The sequence below is a fragment of the Drosophila gunungcola genome, unplaced genomic scaffold, assembly GCF_025200985.1.
Source record: "Drosophila gunungcola strain Sukarami unplaced genomic scaffold, Dgunungcola_SK_2 000001F, whole genome shotgun sequence".
Taxonomy (NCBI): domain Eukaryota; kingdom Metazoa; phylum Arthropoda; class Insecta; order Diptera; family Drosophilidae; genus Drosophila; species Drosophila gunungcola.
In genome coordinates, this window is record NW_026453197.1 from 7,283,831 (window position 1) to 7,302,704 (window position 18,874).

At 39.2% G+C, this 18,874-nt stretch overlaps 3 protein-coding genes across 5 annotated transcripts; 1 reads left to right on the forward strand and 2 right to left on the reverse strand.

Moving 5' to 3' along the window:
• Positions 1 to 1,032: 1,032 nt before the first annotated feature.
• LOC128261424 (adult cuticle protein 1) lies at positions 1,033 to 2,175 on the reverse strand. The gene is made up of 2 exons (XM_052995116.1): positions 2,071 to 2,175; positions 1,033 to 1,699 (listed from the first exon to the last, which is right to left on the reverse strand). Exons 1-2 carry the CDS (start codon positions 2,122 to 2,124, stop codon positions 1,292 to 1,294), a joined length of 462 nt encoding a protein of 153 aa, XP_052851076.1. The 5' UTR covers positions 2,125 to 2,175; the 3' UTR covers positions 1,033 to 1,291.
• A 1,053-nt stretch (positions 2,176 to 3,228) lies between these two features.
• Positions 3,229 to 18,209, forward strand: LOC128262374 (intersectin-2). Of its 3 annotated transcripts, XM_052996576.1 has the most exons (8): positions 3,229 to 3,464; positions 3,529 to 3,617; positions 13,610 to 13,760; positions 15,289 to 15,423; positions 15,499 to 15,689; positions 16,585 to 16,731; positions 16,794 to 17,184; positions 17,712 to 18,209. In XM_052996576.1, exons 1-8 carry the CDS (start codon positions 3,405 to 3,407, stop codon positions 17,862 to 17,864), a joined length of 1,317 nt encoding a protein of 438 aa, XP_052852536.1. In that variant the 5' UTR covers positions 3,229 to 3,404; the 3' UTR covers positions 17,865 to 18,209. The 3 variants fall into 3 exon arrangements, with proteins under 3 accessions (XP_052852536.1, XP_052852538.1, XP_052852537.1); XM_052996578.1 differs by lacking the exons at positions 3,229 to 3,464; positions 3,529 to 3,617 and adding an exon at positions 5,582 to 6,254; XM_052996577.1 differs by lacking the exons at positions 3,229 to 3,464; positions 3,529 to 3,617 and adding an exon at positions 13,299 to 13,427.
• On the reverse strand, positions 8,103 to 9,393 carry LOC128262375 (uncharacterized). The gene is made up of 3 exons (XM_052996579.1): positions 9,322 to 9,393; positions 8,857 to 9,264; positions 8,103 to 8,796 (listed from the first exon to the last, which is right to left on the reverse strand). Exons 1-3 carry the CDS (start codon positions 9,365 to 9,367, stop codon positions 8,177 to 8,179), a joined length of 1,074 nt encoding a protein of 357 aa, XP_052852539.1. The 5' UTR covers positions 9,368 to 9,393; the 3' UTR covers positions 8,103 to 8,176.
• Positions 18,210 to 18,874: the final 665 nt, after the last annotated feature.

The following is an 18,874-nucleotide window of genomic DNA, read 5'->3' on the forward strand; positions in this document are numbered from 1 at the left end:
CCCTAAAGGTAATAAAACTGTTTTACAGGTATTTTGAACTTAACCAAATAAAATTAAAATTTTTCAACTAAAGAAATGTAAGTTCTGATACAAGCCACTAGTAAGGTTGAACATGTTAAAAGTATGCATTGGCTTATATACTATAGCCCTCTGTGGTAACAGAAAATTCTACATATCCCATTGACATCGGGAACAAACGCCTAACGGCTTTCAATGGCCCGCAGTGGGCGTTAAGGCGGATCTGAACTGCATTTGCAACTTTGCATGGGCATTACTTAACTCCACCGCAGCCATATCAAGTTTTTGCACATTGCTTTGTTTTTTCTATTAATAATTGCAAGTGCGAGTGTGCGGCGATCAAGGCAAACCGCCCCTGCTCCAGATCGAGTATTACTCTCGATTTCAGTACAAAGACCAGTTCGGTGTCAGTTGCCAAGTTGGCAACAAAGTTATCCAGCTGCCGAGCAACAGCGTCTCGTTTCTGGAACGGCTTTGTCAACGCCCCTGCTGTAGCACCGCGTTGAGGCCCCGGAATTGATTAATTACTGGCATCTATAATCGGCCATCGATCGAGATTGTTTTAAGACATTTAGCTGCCTAATATTTACTGGACTTAAAGGCGTGGGAGTTGTGCATGGGGAGGGGCCTTTAATGACAATCAAAAGGTGAGCCGATCCCTTTGTAATTGCGTAAGAATGGCTTCAAATTGTTCAAGATCTTTTTTGGCTATAATTGCAAACAAGAAATTGCATAGTATAAACTTAATCGAGCTTCAAACGAAATTGATTCCTAGAACACTCAGATCTTTGTAAAATTCAGTTATTTTACACTCCGGACTAGATCACTTAAATTTCTGGTTTGAAATTTATTACTCACATATTGGTGTCTTTACCTAACCGAAAAGGTCAGTAAAATAAATTTAATGTTATGGTATTTTATTTTAGTAAATTAAGTCCATAAACTTAATACCAAAAACCCGTCGTCTTTTATTTTCGTAAATTTCATATGTATTCCCTTTTTAAATTCAATCCATTGTTTTGATAACATTTTTTTATTTAAAGAAACAAATTTGACAACAGTAGGGTGGATAAATATAGACCAGAGAATAAAGCGGAAAGCGATAGACTGGATAGGATTGACTTAGATTGTTGAAGAAATAAGATCCCTAGGGGATCTCTGGAAAGGAAAAGCCGTGAGGGAACTTGAAAAAAAAACCAAGAATGTTGTACAGGTGCGAGTGGAGTAGAGGTCACGATCAAAGTAAGCGTAATCCATGGGGTATTCCAGGTTTTTACCAGGTGCCTGGTGCGGGTTCCAGGTTCACGGAGGCGGCAGACTGCACATGTCCGGGCAGAGGAGCCACATGGACGGCTCCACGGGTCTTGGCCACATAGCTGGCCTCCGGAGCAGCGACGGCCACCACAGCAGGAGCATGAGCAGCCACCACGGCAGGAGCATGGGCAGCCACCACGGCGGGAACGGGAGCGGCAATCACCGATGGACCGGATTGGATGAGCACGGGTCCGGCCGGAGACAGGGCGACGGGAACGGCAGCGGGAACAGCCGATGCCTGAATGGCAACCGAACCGGCCACTTGGGGAACTCCAACCACCACTCCTCCGTGGACGGAGGTCAGGAGCGGCACCACCGAACTGTTGACACCATAGGCCAAAGCGAACAAGACTACGACAACGGCGAACTAAAAGAGGTAATTGGAAGGTTTAATTACAATTTAAAAAAAAAATGCTAAAAATTTTCAAAAACTTATATTTAAACAGAATTTTACTAAATTACAATTTACAATATATGTAAAGTGGTGTTTAATTTGTACTTGGTTACCGAAGAACTTTATACCTATTTAATATCAATAACACTCATTTAATGATATAAGCAAAAAAATATATTATTTCCTTAAATTTAAGTTAACTTTTAATAGACTTGTGCTGAAAGATGCTATTTTCCACTGATTTCCACAGCTATTAAGCATTCTAATTTTAATCAAGAACCGATTTAGGCTTTGCTACCACTAAGCCTTAAGCTCCAGTTACCCGTTACCCCATAGATTCTCACCTTCATGTTGGCTTCTGTGATCTCAGTGACGCTTGAAACGAAACTAACTGACATCTGCCCGTTGCCCCAGAGCTTTTATAGCTCCGATCCATAATTCCATTTAGCATATAAGGCCAGTTCTCTGATATGTTTGCTGCACAAATGCGGAAACTGGCCCAGAGAACAAACCACAAACGTAATACCCCCAGCCCCTTGACCTTCCTGAATCAATGCCGCTATCTATATATCTATAGCCCATTGACAACAATTCAAGTGCGCGACAATTAGCCACGCCGGTTGACAAGACGAAAACAAGACTAGTCGCATTTGAATCGGTCAATCCATAACCATGACTTCAATCAATATAATACGAGTACACAGAAAGGTTGTTTCTCGGGTGCCCCTAACAACAATGGATAGGCAAATTACAAGACACCATGTAGAACCACTGTACCACCTTCGCCCCACACACATTCAGCACCACTGGCCCATCCATTAAAATTTCATCAGCAGAACGTAATTATATTCACTTCAGTAAGCTCGCCCTGAAATTAATGTGCCCGCCGCCAGTTCTCGGCAGACTGATCCATTTTGGTCGCCGACTCTCGATATCTCGATTGCATCATTTGCATATCACTAATGCAGCCAACGCAGTCCAGTGATGCGAAATAAAGTGGTGCAAAAAAGTTGTCCAAGAGTAGGAAATCTAAACAAACCATAAACTATTAATAGAACAATATGGAACTATGTGACTTGTTAATTCTTCTTATTCTTATTGCTTTACCAAAAAAAATTAGTTTGTAACTTGTTTAATACCTTAATAAAATATTAAGTTACTCTGGTGAGGAAGTGGGGTTAATTAGCTTTACTTGCAAGATTTATAAAAAGTTAGGAAATTAAATTAAATCTAAAATAGATTTTTAATCGAGTAAGATAGAGTATGATTAGAGTAGCGTTTTGCAAAAACATTTTTTGTATATATATTATAATTCCATTAAGTAATAAACCATAAAACAAATCGAACCACTTTCGCTTTCTAGCCTGGAGGCAAGTATTTAATTTATTAAAAACTTAATAAATTCTAAGTCATATGAATATCAATAATTTAGTAAACGCAAGCGGTTAGTCTAAAATTTTCCAAATAATTAAAAATGGTTTCAACATGATTTTCTTTTATTCAACTGTCATAATAAGCTTTTGTCAAAACAAAATCTTTAGTCATTTTACACAACAGAGTAATCCTATTTCAGACAAGAACAATTTATATTTTCAAGGTCCTTACTTAAGAAGGACCAATCGATTAGAGAAACAGGATCACGTTATATTCAACTAAGGTAGAATTAAGTTGAGTTGAAATGGCACGACTGGTGTTTACGGAAAAAGATCACAACGCATATGATCCCAAGAAGTACAAGGTAAGTGTCTATTACTTTTCAAAAAATTAAAAGTAAAAAATGTAAATTAATTATTAATCCAAAGGTGGTGCACAAGAACCATTGGAGGCAGGTGAGCCTCTTGCTGCAGCCTTCGAATAAGAAATGGTGGGAGGATCCCGATGTCATTGTTGCGTGAGTAGAGAAAATTGAATTCCAAACCACCAGCTGAATGGGCGGAGGGTGGTGGAGAAGTGGGCGTGCAAGGCACACGTGTGTCAGAACCTATTGCCATCAAGTGCTTTTCGTTCTTTTATGAGCACACAGAGAGAAAACGGGAACGTTTTTTTTGCAGGTTTAAATTTTGATCATTTTATAGGGAACTAAAATCTGGTTCTAGATAAAATGCAGAAAGTCTTCAAACATTTCAAATACTCATTTAAATAGGATCAATAAAATTTACAATTTTACAAATTATACAAATAGAGCAATCCATGAATGAGAAATAAGAAATTAATGAAGCTTTTGGCCATGTGTAGTTTTGTTGCCCGATTCTTGGTTCGGTGGGTCTGACACCGATTGGCGCCAATCCAGCCGCTGCCATTCAATTAAGATTCTTTGCCACAGCCACAGCCATAATATTTTATTGCATCCATCAAATTGTCAGCCTTACACATAAAGTATTGCCCTGCCACACCCAGATATATTTCCATGGCAATTAAATCCGCGATGGGGAAACACTCGCACTCAATTGCATCACATCGTCTGATAAGATTATATATCAGAAAGCCATCCTGCTGCTGCTGCCCAAAATTTGTCCCAAAATCTTTATCGGGCTGACTGGGTGGTGTTAATTTCCGGGCCACGTGCAGTCACGCAATGCTAACGAAGCCTTTGATAGATGGCTCAACTTCTCGAATGCAAATGTACACCCCAGAAAGGATGGGGAGCAAGTGCAGCCATCAGCTGTCGGCAAAACTTTGCCAAGTAATTGGGGAACAGGAGTGGTAGAAACGGGAAATTGGCTTGGTAATTTCCACTGGGTCGGTGGAGCGCTCAAGTTTCGCGGGTTGTCTTTTTGGGGCGGACAAGTCAAGAATTGCCTGGCCTCAAGGTTAGGATTCTTGCTTGAAATTAGGGAAATTGAAAGTAAGGTATATGTGTTTCTAAAGCTGCTGTCATTAGATAACTTTAAGACCATAAATAGTGCATTTTTGAAACTGGCTTATAGATATAAAAATATTATTTACCTACTTAAATAGTTTGTATTGTAATAAAGGAAGCATGAAAATTGAATATTCTTCATTATCACACTTATCTTGGTACGGCCTTCTGTATTACAATTTTGTAAGACTTTTTTAATTAATTTAATACTCATCTTATTAAGAAATTTGTCATACCCAATAATCTAGAATTCATATAACAACAGTTCAGTTTCTATGATAAATAATTTTTACACTTTATATGGAAGAAATCGGTTCCAAAATAAGAATAAATATAAGATTGAATATTTGCGATGGTCTTGAACCAATTTCTATTTTAAAAAGTAATTAATAATTAATAATTAATTTAATTAAAAATATAAATAAATACTTTTAACCTTTCGAATTTAATATTCCTAAGGGAACAGGAAAAGGAAAAGGAATACTCCTTAAAAACTCAGAAAAGAGTGAGGGAAAATCCATGGATGTTCCCTCCATTAGCGCTGGCACAACTCAACTTTTGTCTGAGCTGCGTATCCACAATGATGCAAGGTGCCAGGCAAGGAGTTCGAAACAAACGCGAACGGAGTAATGAAATGGGTATTTGGGAATGGTGTATACTATATAGTATACTATACAATACAGCGATGTGCATTGCCGACACTTTGCGTGTTCAATAAAAAGGAAAGCAGCAAGCGGCAAGCGGAAAACGGTGTCAGTGCGAGGACAACGAAGAAGGAAAGTACTTAAGCGGCGCGTCACTCAATCAGAATGATATTATTTTTAATGGCGCAAAATGGATACAATAAACAGCGAGTACGAACGCGTGGCTGCCACGCAACGGACACGCCGACGGTGCTGTGATGTGATGGTAATCCCACCCAGACACAGAATCGTGTGCCATACAAAGTTCGGTCGTCGCAGGATGAGGACGAAGTTTTTTAAACGGAATCGGAAACTTAATTACATTTCAATTTGGGCCTAAACAAACTGTTCCGCATATGTCACTCACAGCCGTGAAGTCTGATGCCGCCGCCGTGATCGGTGTGGTGGGCGGCGGCGGAACTGTTGCACTATCCGAGTCCCGGGAATGGGCACCTCCGCCGCCGGGCAAGCGATGTGCCACGGTGACTATGCTCCTGGCCCAGAGGATTGCACGCAACGCTGGCTGGTCAGTCGACGCGGAGCCTTCGTACAGTGCGAACAAGATGAACGTCTGGCAAACGTTGGAGTATCTGTCGGGGTTGAGTCTGCGGAAGAAGTACAACTACGAGGGCTTCGCGGACACCCAGAATGTGATCAGAACCCTAACGCCCTCCTGGCGGCGGGATAGCTTTGCCGAGAAGGCCAAGGCCGAGGAACTGGCCGGTGGAGCAGCCGCCTCCACGGTCAAGTATCCCGAGGAACGTCCCGCGAGTGTTCCCCTTATCGCTGTCACGGAACCGGGCATAAGTACCAGTTTCCACAGCACTGACAACCATGTCGCCCTGGGCGATCTGCGATCTGCTACGAGAAGTCCATCCGGTCATGGCAGAAGGCATCGCAGCCGGAGCCGGAAACGCATTGCTCCGAATTTAGATCCCGAGTACGCCCTGTCGCCGGAGGACCTGCAGGACTTGGTCAAGTGCAAGTAAGACTAAAATGGGCCTAAAATCTGCACTATATCAATTTAAAACTTAATTCATTTTAACAAGAACGTTGGGATATCTTAGTAAGTTGTGGTTAATATTACAAAAATTCAAAATATTTGTGACGATTAAATTGGGGAACTACAAAAAAGTGAGCCGCAAAGTTAATAGAGCCGTATTAATTGAAAAATGTCCGAAAATATTCGAATTAAACCATTAAAACTTCTATAATTTGTAATTGTAGCGGCATGTAATAGTTTTTCAAAACTTATTAATTATTTCAATTCATGTGAATTAATATTCTTTTTTGTGTCAACAAATATTGGTTGAGCTATTAATATTTTTAAGAACTTCAAATCTAAACACATTAATTAATATTATTTTAACAAATAAAATGAAATAGCCAATCTAATTTTTTTTTTTGTGTAGCTACTCATAAAAGCTTTTCACAAAGCTTAGCAGTAACTTCAACCAAAGGCGGTGATTATTAAAAATATGTACTTCAAAAGCACAAATCACTAATACAAATGCCTTTGATATCTTTCTGCATTTATTATATTTTTCTGTAAACATTCCCGTAGTATTCTAATTTTTAAAAATTTAAAAATTCTCCAGACATATTTATTTACTTGTGTTGGATTTCGCATTATCATAATTATACACCACAAATTGTGTGAAAGGAAAGTAGGAGTTTATATAGGATTATATTTTTTTGCGTTTTCTGGATAAAAAAATAGCCACCAATGAGACTTTCTAAGCTGGCAGACAAACCAAACAGCAATTAAAGATACATTTCCGTTATTACCAAGAACTCGGAATGGATAAGGGAATATAATCTCAACTTGCATTCCAAGTTATTCGTCGGGCTTTTAAGAGCACCTTTTGCGATGCCGGAAGACGTTGCAATTAAAGTTGGCGGAGGCCGCTAGGCTTTGCTTGGAGTGGGCGAACCGGAAATAAAATGAATCGCTGACGAGTTTCGAATGCGGCTGACATCAGTGCTGCCCCTACTTGACTGTTAGAAAATTTCGGTAGAAATGTGTTAACCATTTTTGAAAAATTTATAAATTAATGAGAAGCATTTTATTTACATTAAAATTTTTCACTTTCAATAATTTTTACTTAAGGATTTTAAAGCAAGCACTTTTGTAAAGAGCACAAACCTTTTTCTTTCTATACACAAAGAAGGGAAGCTCAATTTTAATATAGTTATGTTAAAATATGTTTATATTTTATACATCATCATACATTTAAATAATTAAATTGGTTTAATATAAGTAATCATTGCTTATGTCAATTTATGAAGATATGATTGTTGAATGCTCTTTTCTTAATGATCGTTATTAACAAAACATTTATAATTGTAAAATTGAAACAGCACTAGCTGACATATAGTGAAAGTGACTTGAGCATAGCCTCCCCAGGCAAGGTCGAAATTTGGAACAGCTTAGCCACCAAAGAATGGAACCACCCAACCATCGGGTGACTCCAACTCGATACAGAGTGTTTGCTCAATTTCCGCGCTCCAAGTCGATTAGAGGAAATTATTGTATGTCTCGTTGGCATGAAATGCGGCCATAAAGCGAAATTGTTATCTGGTTTCACGGTAATGTGAGACCACCTCCCACCTCCCCCGATATCCTTTTGGAACCCTTCCGTCGAGGAATAGTTCGCCATTCCCTTGAGGAAAACATTCAGTCAACGATTCCGTGCGACATGGAAAAACGAGATCTAACGGTGAAATAAACACCGACAGTTGTTGGCCATAAACAAGGGCCAAAGGGAAATGCCCTAAGTGAAATGGTTTTCCAATCCCTTCACGAAACCCAAATGAAGTTGTCACCTCAGAGTGAAAGCGTTGATAACTTTTTTTGCAACTCTTATGCTCTGAATGCCAATGCCATGAGATTGTTTTTTTGGAACATTAATAATTTGCCGGAACTCGGAAAGTGGTAGGATCACAGCAAAAAGTCACTCCAGTCGCAGGTAGTCTATCCAAATCCAAATTATTCGGACACTGGACCTCATTACAAAACCGATGGTCTGGTGGCTCATTAAATATGTTGTTATGGGTGAGAAACACATAGCTTGTCCTGTTGGCTGTGATTATTCTTTTATACATCCATTGCGGCACTGGATTTCTCTGGTCATCCAGCAAATAGGCAGGCTTTAATCGATTGCGATCGTCTCTCAGTTGCAGGATTCCAAAAGCCCCAGTTCGAACAATCAGCTGAGAATCCATTGGCCTAAGGCTCATCACCCAATTCTCGATGAGCCGCCAGCTGCCATTATTTATGCTCTCAAATTGTGGCACCGCATTCACATATTTAAAGGTAGACCTTGATTGCTGATCAAAAAGAAAGTCAGACGATGCGGTCAGATGTCCACGATTTATCACTAAAGTACGCTTGGGAATGTAGGTCTGGTTTGCCCCATAAGTATCATTAAACCTTCGGTATATTTCGGCTGTGAGGAATGATCTTGCTGATCCGGGCGACATAACCGGATATGGAGCGAATTGTATGCCTTCTGGGCGTGGTATAACTAAAAATAACGAACGATTTAATTCAGTTTTTTAATTTCTTTACATATTTTGGTACTCACAAATATTCTTGGGATAGATAGTGGCCTGAGTGAAGTGAACCCTTAAACTCCTCGTATCGTAACAAGCGTCGTACAACTTTATAAATTGTCTATTGATCGTATGGCCTATAGAGTACATTGTGGCCGCACAATCGCTATAAAGCGACCTATCGCCCTCGTACAATCTAACCTCGCTTTCTGGAGCTTGTGCAGTGCAGCGGAAGGGCAGTGCTGGATGGAACCTGTCGTTCCTTGTGCAAACTGTTCTATGGCTTTCTCCGCCTCCACAGTGCATGGTTAAAGCAACGCCTCTGGCCACAACAGAAGAAATTTGCGGATAAAGTGCCCCGCGATCCAGATACGTAAAGACTCCATTCGAAGAGCGAACATTGTTAAAGTTAAATCGACACTGTCCTTGCACTTGACACACTATGGAAAAAATATACGACTCGTTTAAAATATATGGTTGTTCCCATTTATGCTTACCAGCTAGTGCCGCGACTGCAAATGAGAAGATCTTCTCCATCAGCATTCCGTTTAGTCACTAATCATTTAAAGTCTCTTAATCAAGTACTTAATCAACAACAGCCTTATCACTTCACCGGTGACTGTTGATGAGATGAAAAAGCTTTATTTTGCTGCAATAAAAAAGCTTTTCGACTACAAATGTGGATTTGCATGCCGAGAACTATGCTTTCAAACTAGTACCAGATATATTGGTCCAATGACAAATTACTACAAAAATATTTTTTATACAAAAATTATAGTTACGCTTTGTGGTATTTATAATAAACCTTTTAAGTCAATAATTATCATTTATTTGGTTTTATGCTAACACGGCCGATTTACTTACTATTAAAGTCCCAAAAGACCCTTCTCTAAGCGTTTGAAACTTGTTGACACACACTACGCCGTACACTTTGTCAAAATATTGACATTGGTGTCATGTCATTACGCCTAACATTAAAAGCTTTAGCATGCGATGGGGAACTAAAACAGGAATCGGACTCGAAAACCGATTCGGATTCGCGATATCGTGAGACGTTGGGGAGCAAAAGTGAAAGTGGGTTGGTTTTTCTTCTCCCACGTGCCACTCGACGCCACACACACGTGTGTGTCAACAACAAAACACGAGGAGCGACCGCTCAAGGCATCGAGTCCTGTGAAAAGGGCGCCACATTCGCCGGTCGCCTTTGTCGAGTTCGGGTGAAAGTTCCGCAGGTTGTGTTCCCGTTCGAATCGGTGCGAAAATGAGGGATTGAAGTAAACACCTTCTGGGTCACACACCTGCCATGGCTGGAAAATCTTCAAAAGGAAGGAAACCAAAGAAGTCAGTGCCAATGATGAAGATCAGTATCGAGGAGGACTTCCTCATCGACTTTGTGCAGTGCACTCTGGAGCCTGAGGAGAGGTAACAAACGGCAAACAAAATCAAGAAAGCAATCTTTGAATTGGGAACAGAATAGGATGTTTTTAATTATTTTTTAAAATAATTAAAAATAAATCACAAGCAATGAATATTCTGGTATATCTGACATTTTAAACTCTTCAATTAATCTCTAGTAAAAAAAAACAGTGAGAGAAGATTAACAAAAAGGTGATTGACTGATTTATACTTTATGTCTTAAACGTTTAGTTTTTCTTATATACTAATTCGAATTATATTTCAATATTCCGCTGCAGCACTCGCACTTCGGCAATATTTATTTCCCCTGCTACGTGTTGCAACTATCAATTTTAATGGCCAAATGGCAAAGGTCATAAATGTCAACTCTTCGGCAAATTTATGCACGTCCCTGGCATTAATTAGCGTTGCATACTTGCAGGAGCCCATTGTCCTTCCCCTTGCTCTGCTAGCCCCATGCCCTTCGTTCGAGCCTTATAGTTCGTTTTCAAAGGCCGATGACAGCGAACGCCAAGGATGTAAACTAATATGGTTCCTTGCTTCGCTGCGAAACGCCGCTAATTAAGTCATAAATGTAATCAATGGGACTTTTCCTTTCTGACACATTATTCGTTCAATTTGCGGAAAATGGGGAAAGGAAAGGTGCAGGAAAAGACCGCTTAATGTTACTAGGCTTATATCTTAGGTTGTTTTGATTTGTTTCAAACAATTTTAAATGATTCAATGAAATTAGTTATCTTTAAATTATATATCAACAAGCATTTATTTCAATAAAAATATTTATAAATTTTTTTAGATATAAACAAACATGCTTCTGGCTTTAATCACTTATTTGTAAGCTTAACGTTATCCACAAATGTTTGTTTTTTGATTTCATTTATTATTATTTATAGGTTTTTGTAATACCCAACAACTGCTTTCCAATACCAGCACTTACTCCCACAAAAAATAAATAAATAACCCATCTTTTAATGCGTTATTGAGCTGAATAGTGCCACAAATGGCTAACGGCAATCGGATATGCGTTAACCCACTCTGGGCCCACGCACTTCCCTGCAAAATGGGTTAATGCCAGCGAGATTCACCAGGTGGGTGAGGACGTAAATCATGACCCACCTGAACACCCAGTGACAGCGGCGGATGCGACCGTTGCAAATGTCACCGGAGTTGCACTCGGAAAGTTACGCGGAAGTTGCAATAAAAAGATGTGAACTATCGCAGGAACTATCACGAACGAAAGGGTTTGCTTGTTTATGGCGGCGAGCAGGTCATAAATCGGGACAAGCAAATGGGGGATTTTCTAGGGCACAGACATGACAGATTGCTTTCTTACCACAACCCCATGGCCACCAGAGCGTATACGTAATTTATGCATGTGGCATGTGACATGAGCCCGGGTTATTGATACGACGAAAACACCCATTCATGTCCTGAAATTTCATTATCAATGTCAATGCCAACAGGGGGGAATCATACTTTCTTCACCTTCCTTTCCGATTGGAAATTGATTGAATTGAACTTTGACGACTTTGAACTATTGCGAGTTACGATTTTTGGCGGAGACATCAAAGACAACATTGTATTATCTATTAAAAATTTGCTACGTGCAATGGATTGGGAGATTTTTGATTGAGTGCTTGACGAGACATAGCATTCTTGGCTCTGATCCAAAAGCCCAAAGAAAAACCACAGTCAGGCAATCCTTATAAACTAGCCCATCTAATTGTCAACTAAACGACAAGCATTAACTAGAGCTGACTAATCCCCCCATGGCATTCCGAAGACACACGGCACGAGTACGGGTTTATGTTTGTTAGATGAGTACACAAGTCTCACGACCTGCCTGCATTAAGTTGCTTTATGGCATGTAGAAATAAAATACCTATTTACCATATAGAACCGCAAAAAAAAAGAAAGCAGAATGGCAGAAAGACCATGTGAGCCATTGCTAAAAAGCCTAGCGAAATTCTGAAAGTCTGACGAGCCGAGACAGTCTTCCCTCGCTATCCATAGCTCCGGGCAGCTCAGCTCCTCTCGCCATCAGTACCCATTGTTACGGACCCCACTCTGCCCTGCATGTCTAAAATTACGCTACATGTTTGGGGGTGCTGGAAGGTGAGGTTTATATGGTTGTTGCTAGTCTTGTTGGCTGGTGTGCATATCACGTGAAAAATATGAGGCAAAGTTAAGAGAACAGTGGATAAGTTTGCCAAATTTCAAATAATCTTTAAAAAATCAATGATGGATTAGATTAAGGTAGTTTTTAGCAAACAAATCTTAACATAAGTAATTTTAAGCACCAAAAAAATTGTTTATGACAACTAAGCAATTGTTACATGAATTTTAAGATGAATTTAACATTATATTACCACGAAATTATCAAAATAAAACTTTTAAAATAAGGCCTTCGGCTACAGTCTTAGACTCATCGGCATAGAAATAAAACTAAAAGTAAAGGGGTGTATTATTTATTATTGAATTATTACTTGTACTTTAGAACTGTCAGTGGTTTATTTTCAAGTCCCACTTATTGAAACTTTACTTTCGGTTGGGTTTTTTAAACTATATTAAACTATTCAAGCTTTAAAAGATAAACAATTTTATGCATGCTTAATTAGTTTATTGCTATAATTTTGGAACTAATAAGATATGATATTACTAAAAGGATAAATATTAAACCAAAGATGCCAAAAAAAATGTTGACAATGTATTTTATTGGCTGTTTTAGAAGCAAATGAAAACAAATTAAATAAAACTTCATTTGTTGGAACGATCTTGAGCATTTATATAACACTTTTGAAAGTTTAAAAAGGCTACTAGACTTGTAGTTTTGTATTATATATATTGCCTTTATTTTTGTACCGATATAAAACGAACAAGATTAGGTCTTAAGCCTCTTAAATATGTAAAAATGATGAAGTGTTGTTCTGGCCCATTGTAATCGAGGTGGTGGTGTGTGGAACCTGGAGAAGTCGGAGTGCGGACTCCTTGTCCTTGTGTTGTCGGTTTCGGGTGTTTGGCAACCAAAATAAAATACTGGCGGCAGTTGGCAAACGCAGCGAGTGAAAAGCGCTATAGAAACAGGCCGAGAATACGGCCCGACCTCATTCGTTACCAACAGTTACAAGCGCTAAAACGCCTTCAGCGGACGGGACGACCCATGTGGGATTTTCCCACCTAGGTGTGGGTGAGTTGGGGGTTGGGGGTCGGGGGGCGAAGGTTGAGCCCGTAATTAAGCGTACAATTTATTGACTTACATTTGGATGGGTCATTAACATTGACTTGACTCCCATTTGTACCTTTCATTATTTAAGTACACATTTTAATTCGAAATCTTCTTGGCATTTTCCGCTCACTTTTCATTTCCAGTTTCAATTTGCCGCGCATTAGCGCCCGCCTGGAGCGTCTGATGGGCACCAATGTGGTCAAGCTGACGGACCGCGCCTACATGAAGGAGCTGCGCGAAAGGATCGACGAGGATTACCGCAAACAGCTGCTGTCCCGCATCCGCGCCCGGGAGGTAAGTCGTCCTTTTTTTTTTTGGCTGCCCCAAAATCCCAGCACCTCAATTAGCCCCCAAAAAACCAGACACAAATGTGACCAATTTGTTTGGCTGGTAATTCAATTTTCATAAAGTTTAGAAGAGGAGAAAATATGAGACGAGAGTCCTAAACAAATTTGTCGCCAGGGATAGTCACGTAGAACAAAAATTAATGAGGGTGAGAACGGGTTGTATTGGTTTTCTTAAGGAAACATTTATAATATATACGAGTGCCTTCCAGTAAATTTAAGCCTGAGTTAAGGTTTGAAATGGTGTGTGCCATACGCTTTTATTAAAATTAAAAAGAAAAAAAATATAACGTTAACTAATTAAAAACAAAATAAAAACAAAATTTAAAGTGAACGCCATTAAAGGTATGATTATAAAAACACTTGTTTTAAAAAACCCATAATACAACTTTTGTTTGCTGTTTTTAAAATTTCAAATGAAAATGTACATCTCCAATTATTTCCTAGTAGAGGCTAAAATCATTTGTCTTTGGTATCTTTTAGTCGCAAGTTTGTTCCTTTTAGCCATTCACTTGCTTATTGGCTGCGATTTTGTTTTCATGCTTACCCTTTTCAAGTTTCCCATTTCACGGGAGCGCAGCGAAAGTGTCCCAAAGTTTTTCAATGACGCCGACACCGCCTTCTTATTTTCTGTTTTCGACGGGGGCCAAGCCAAAGCACAAACAATTGAATCCAATGAGCCTCCGACATGAAAATGGCAAATCCAAGCCGTCAAAGTAATAAAAATTAGACCAGAAACAGAGGGATGTTCGGGGCGAGAGATAGCAAAAGTTGCCTTTTATGTCTGTGAGACATGCGAGGGGCCAAAACTATGAAGTACAAAGTGCTTCACTGCGGATACGGATACTTAGAGATCTGTCTGTCCGACATGTCCTTAAATGCAATTGCAGTTGACTGAAGTTTGAAATGATACAAGGGGTTAAAATATCTTGACGCTTCCGATTGCATTTCCATCAAGTGCTGCGCAATGCGGCAAAAAAACAAGCAGGTGAAAGGTGTTAAGAAGTGTTGATGGGTTTGAGAAATTGATGTAGCCATGTAGCAAAAACTTTGTCTGAGCACCGAAATTCTATAAGCCACAAAGAGGCTTTGCGCCACCCACATTTCGCCAGATTTTACTTTTATAGTATTCTATATTAACCGCAGAACAGCCGATAATAAAGTTCAAACATTTTCTTAGGCATCGGCTTTTTCTGTCATCAAAATGATATTATTGAATCATAAAACTAACTGTGGGGCACTTAATTAATTTAATGTTCTTTAATAACGTTCATTTAATGTTATTGGAAAAACTATAAAACGACTACACACTCGGAACTTGTAAAACTATTTGTATTATCTTACAATAATTAAAATCTTTCGAAATTTATAAATTGTGGTTATTTAAAAGTTTATAATAGACATTTAGTGATACAGGTATTGTTAACAATAAAATAAAATTACAAATAAATCTAATAAATGTACCTTTTTTTTTGCAGTTAAAGGAAGTAGAGCGTGAGCGAATGTTAATTATAGAAGGCAAGTCAGATGTGATACCAGACGAACTGGCCGACGATCCCATATTTATGGTCAACAAAGATGCCAATATGGAGATCCAGAAAGAGCGCTCCAAGGTGGGTAAAATTTGTAAAAACAAACACTATTTAAACTCTTACCTTTTTCCCTTGGTTTTCTTTTCCAATCGACAGTTAAAGACAGCACGGGAGAAGAATGCGGAGCGTTTGAAGCTGCAGGGCGTGAAATGGGAACGGGAACGGCTTCAACACGCCGCCAAAGAAGCCGAACTGCTGGACAAGAAACGCGAGCGGCACCGCCAGCAGAAATTGTTGGTGGAACAGTACAGGACAGAGGACGCCGAAAGGGGCATGGACCTGCTGCGGTAAGTCACTTAAAGTCGGCCGCCATTTAATGTCGGCAAAATTAAAAATGAACAGAAGCAGGAACAGCAACATCGGCAACAATAACAATACATTATTCCACGTTGACGCTCTCCGCCTTCTGGGAAGCCTTTTATCCCCAACGAGTTGTGAAAAAAGCAGGCTAAGATGCATGTATTGTAAAACGATGAACCCACTGGCTTAAACGGCCTTCGGTGGGGGTGGAAAAATGGGGGTACTGACAGGGAAATTGCAGCGAACCGTAGGCCAAGTCTAAATGCTCTTGATTTCAGACAAAAAAATGTATTTACAAAATGCAGGGAGGCCTTCAAAATCTTAGAAAAATGAAGCCAACATACGGTGCCATTCAAAATCCTACAAACAGGTTGCCTTGACTGTTAGCATGTTTTTTCTATTGTGTATTGTATAGTAATTCACAATTCATAGTCCGCGTTTTTTAGTTGCTTAACTTTACTTTCTATTATCAGTTTCGAAAGAACTTAATAACTACACATTTTGTATTGGTACATGGCATATAACCCATTAAGATTAACCGAATTTTCAACTACCAAAAATCATTATACATTTGCTTGATAATAACAATAAATAATAAGTATTGTCTGGCTTATAACAATATTATTTACCATAAACTTTTATAAATATCGTAAATGAATATTGAGAAATATTTTTAGTTTTTCTAGTGAGATCTTTTAACTTCCTTAATACCAATTCCCTTCCAAGAAAGAGTATCACAAAATGATGATAGAAAGGTTGTGTTCCCAGGGCGTGTTATTAAACGGTGTTCCTTTTTTCCCCATTAATATGCATGAGTTGAATGTTCAGCGAGTTCGCTTCAGAACGGAGGCTAATGAAAGGAAAACTCCCCCACTTTTGCAGCATCGAAAACGAGGACTGGCGGGAGTGCGAAAAGAGCCTGAAGGAGTTCCTCGAAGAGGAGCGTGCCAAAATGAAGGAGCGTTCGCTGCGCATCTCACAGCCCTACTCATCGGATCCGCAGGACATACAGAATATAGTGAGAGCCAGGTTGGGATTCTCTAATTACTCCCTAATGCCCAAAAGCTACCAAATATTTTCTGCCTAATTAGACAAAAGTTCCGCGAAACAGAGTTGCGTATTCGCAATCAGCTGGAGGACAAGCTAAAGGATGTGAAATTGGCGGTCACCACTCAACAGCTGACCGAACTCATCGAGGATGCCCATCGATCTAGCGTGGAACTAGTGCCAGAGGCTTCGCTTGAGGACGACGAGCTCCAGGGCGAGGCACAATCCAGGTATCTGGACGATGTGACCGATGTCTCAGAGGAGACGGTGATCAGCGAGGATGCCATCAGCCTGACCCTGGCCAAGCAGCAATATGCCGAGGAGCTGGAGGCCGAGATGGAGGACGAGTTCAATCGGGGTCTGCTCATCTCCAAGCAGCAGTACGATCAGCTGCGCTTCGAGGACGAGAAGATCGTGGCGCTCAGGAATGCCAAGGTGAGCTTTAAAAATCAATTTATTATTTTTGGCAGTATTCAATAATATAAAACTAGTCACTATCATAACCAATTAGAGTTTATTACAGGCATTTAGCTAAATTGTTTATATTATACCATTGAAATTTTGTTTTTTAAATTACAATATTTTTTTTTGCAAAAACATTTTTTCTGCTAAAAAGAGTTTTATAAACAATTGATTAAAATGTTAAAATTAAACAACCAACCATGTTTTAAAAGCAGAGGGTCTATAAATAAAATTTTTATAAATAATAAAACAAATGCTTAAAATCAACTTATTGTTTCCATTTTTTTTCTGAGGACTTTTCTACAACATTACTTTAAACTAATTTTCTTCTATTACTAAGTAATCTTACCTCTTTTCTGAACTAAATCAAAAACTAATTTCAGAGTGGGCATTTTGTTTTTATTTTATTATTTATGTTAGTTAAAAAAAAATTAAGTAAATTTAAGTAAGTTTTTTTCATAGTGCATTAATGTCTGTGAATTATTTATACACTCGTCTAGAACATTCGAGAGCTGTATGAGCTGGCTGAGGAGATCATCAATGGCGAGAAGTTCGAGGAGGCACCAGAGGAGGCCGAGGAGGAAGCCTTAGCCGAAGAGCAGGAGCTCGAAGTTACCTCCACCCACGAGAACCCGGATGCAACCAAAGCTTAACAGTCAAAGGACGAAGCATTTCCAATGTTCGAAGGGCAAAGGGAGGCCGTTTTTCCTGCTGCTTCTACTTTTTTCGCGAGTTTTACAAAGTTTGGCCAAATATTTCGTTTCCATGCTGGAAATCAAAATATTTCACCAAATTGTGCAAAAATCTGTCTGAATATGGGGGGACCACAGTTTATTGTCGTCACAGTAGTTAATCACCGAAAGAGAACGTCAGCGCTACTGTCACTCAATCTCAGCGCTTAGGTTGATAACTGTCAATGGGGTTTAATTAGAGCTGTAACGAGGTGATAGTGCCCGCATGGCAATAATAATAAAGCGGCCGAAAAATCCAAAAACAAACGCATGAGTCAATTGCACATTTCAATGGCCAACCGACAAGTATGCTACAAATATTTGCTTAGTGATACGGATGGGCATACCGGAAAGATATGCGGGTGAAATTACGTTCTGGAAATCGATATCGCAAACAAAAATCGGGTTTTACTATTGGTGCATTTGAAAGACATTAATTTTTCGGAATTTGTTGTATTTAAATGTGCATAAATATTAAAACTGCACTACTTCTTACATAATGTTCCATTTGATCCAAAATTAGTGAGAAAGTTTTTGATTTGGTTTTAGGCATAACTGAAAATAATTGATTTTCAAAGATATATGTAAGTTTGGAGAACACAAACGACAAATCTCGGCTTTGCTTTTAATCTAAAGTACTTGAAAATAATGATTCCAACGTTCGATTTTAATTTAATGAGATTATGGTTTCAATAAGTTCTGTTTACCTGTATTACTTAAGCAAAACCTATAAAATATGTCTTTAGCGATGTATTTATCCAGAACACAACCCAAAAATCTCAACGTAATTAGCTGCGCTAATTTGTTTATCAATTTGTTTGGCACGTCGGCAGCTTTGAGGGACGAGATTGCAAATGCCAAGCCAGAAGGGCGTGACGCACTGGGATAAATCAAAGTTTATTGGGTGGGTGGGTATATGTGGGTCGGTTGCA

Bases quoted from the DNA above. Each gene is read 5' to 3' on its own strand.
- LOC128262374 (XM_052996578.1), top strand. From the start codon at position 5,626: ATGTCACTCACAGCCGTGAAGTCTGATGCCGCCGCCGTGATCGGTGTG. The intron at 15,424-15,498 runs GTGGGTAAAATT...TCCAATCGACAG, and splicing joins TCCAGAAAGAGCGCTCCAAG to TTAAAGACAGCACGGGAGAA. The intron at 17,185-17,711 runs GTGAGCTTTAAA...ACACTCGTCTAG, and splicing joins TGGCGCTCAGGAATGCCAAG to AACATTCGAGAGCTGTATGA.
- LOC128261424 (XM_052995116.1), bottom strand. From the start codon at position 2,124: ATGTCAGTTAGTTTCGTTTCAAGCGTCACTGAGATCACAGAAGCCAAC. The intron at 1,700-2,070 runs GTGAGAATCTAT...TACCTCTTTTAG, and splicing joins TCACAGAAGCCAACATGAAG to TTCGCCGTTGTCGTAGTCTT.
- LOC128262375 (XM_052996579.1), bottom strand. From the start codon at position 9,367: ATGCTGATGGAGAAGATCTTCTCATTTGCAGTCGCGGCACTAGCTG. The intron at 9,265-9,321 runs GTAAGCATAAAT...TTTTTTCCATAG, and splicing joins TGCAGTCGCGGCACTAGCTG to TGTGTCAAGTGCAAGGACAG. The intron at 8,797-8,856 runs GTGAGTACCAAA...CGTTATTTTTAG, and splicing joins TATCTATCCCAAGAATATTT to TTATACCACGCCCAGAAGGC.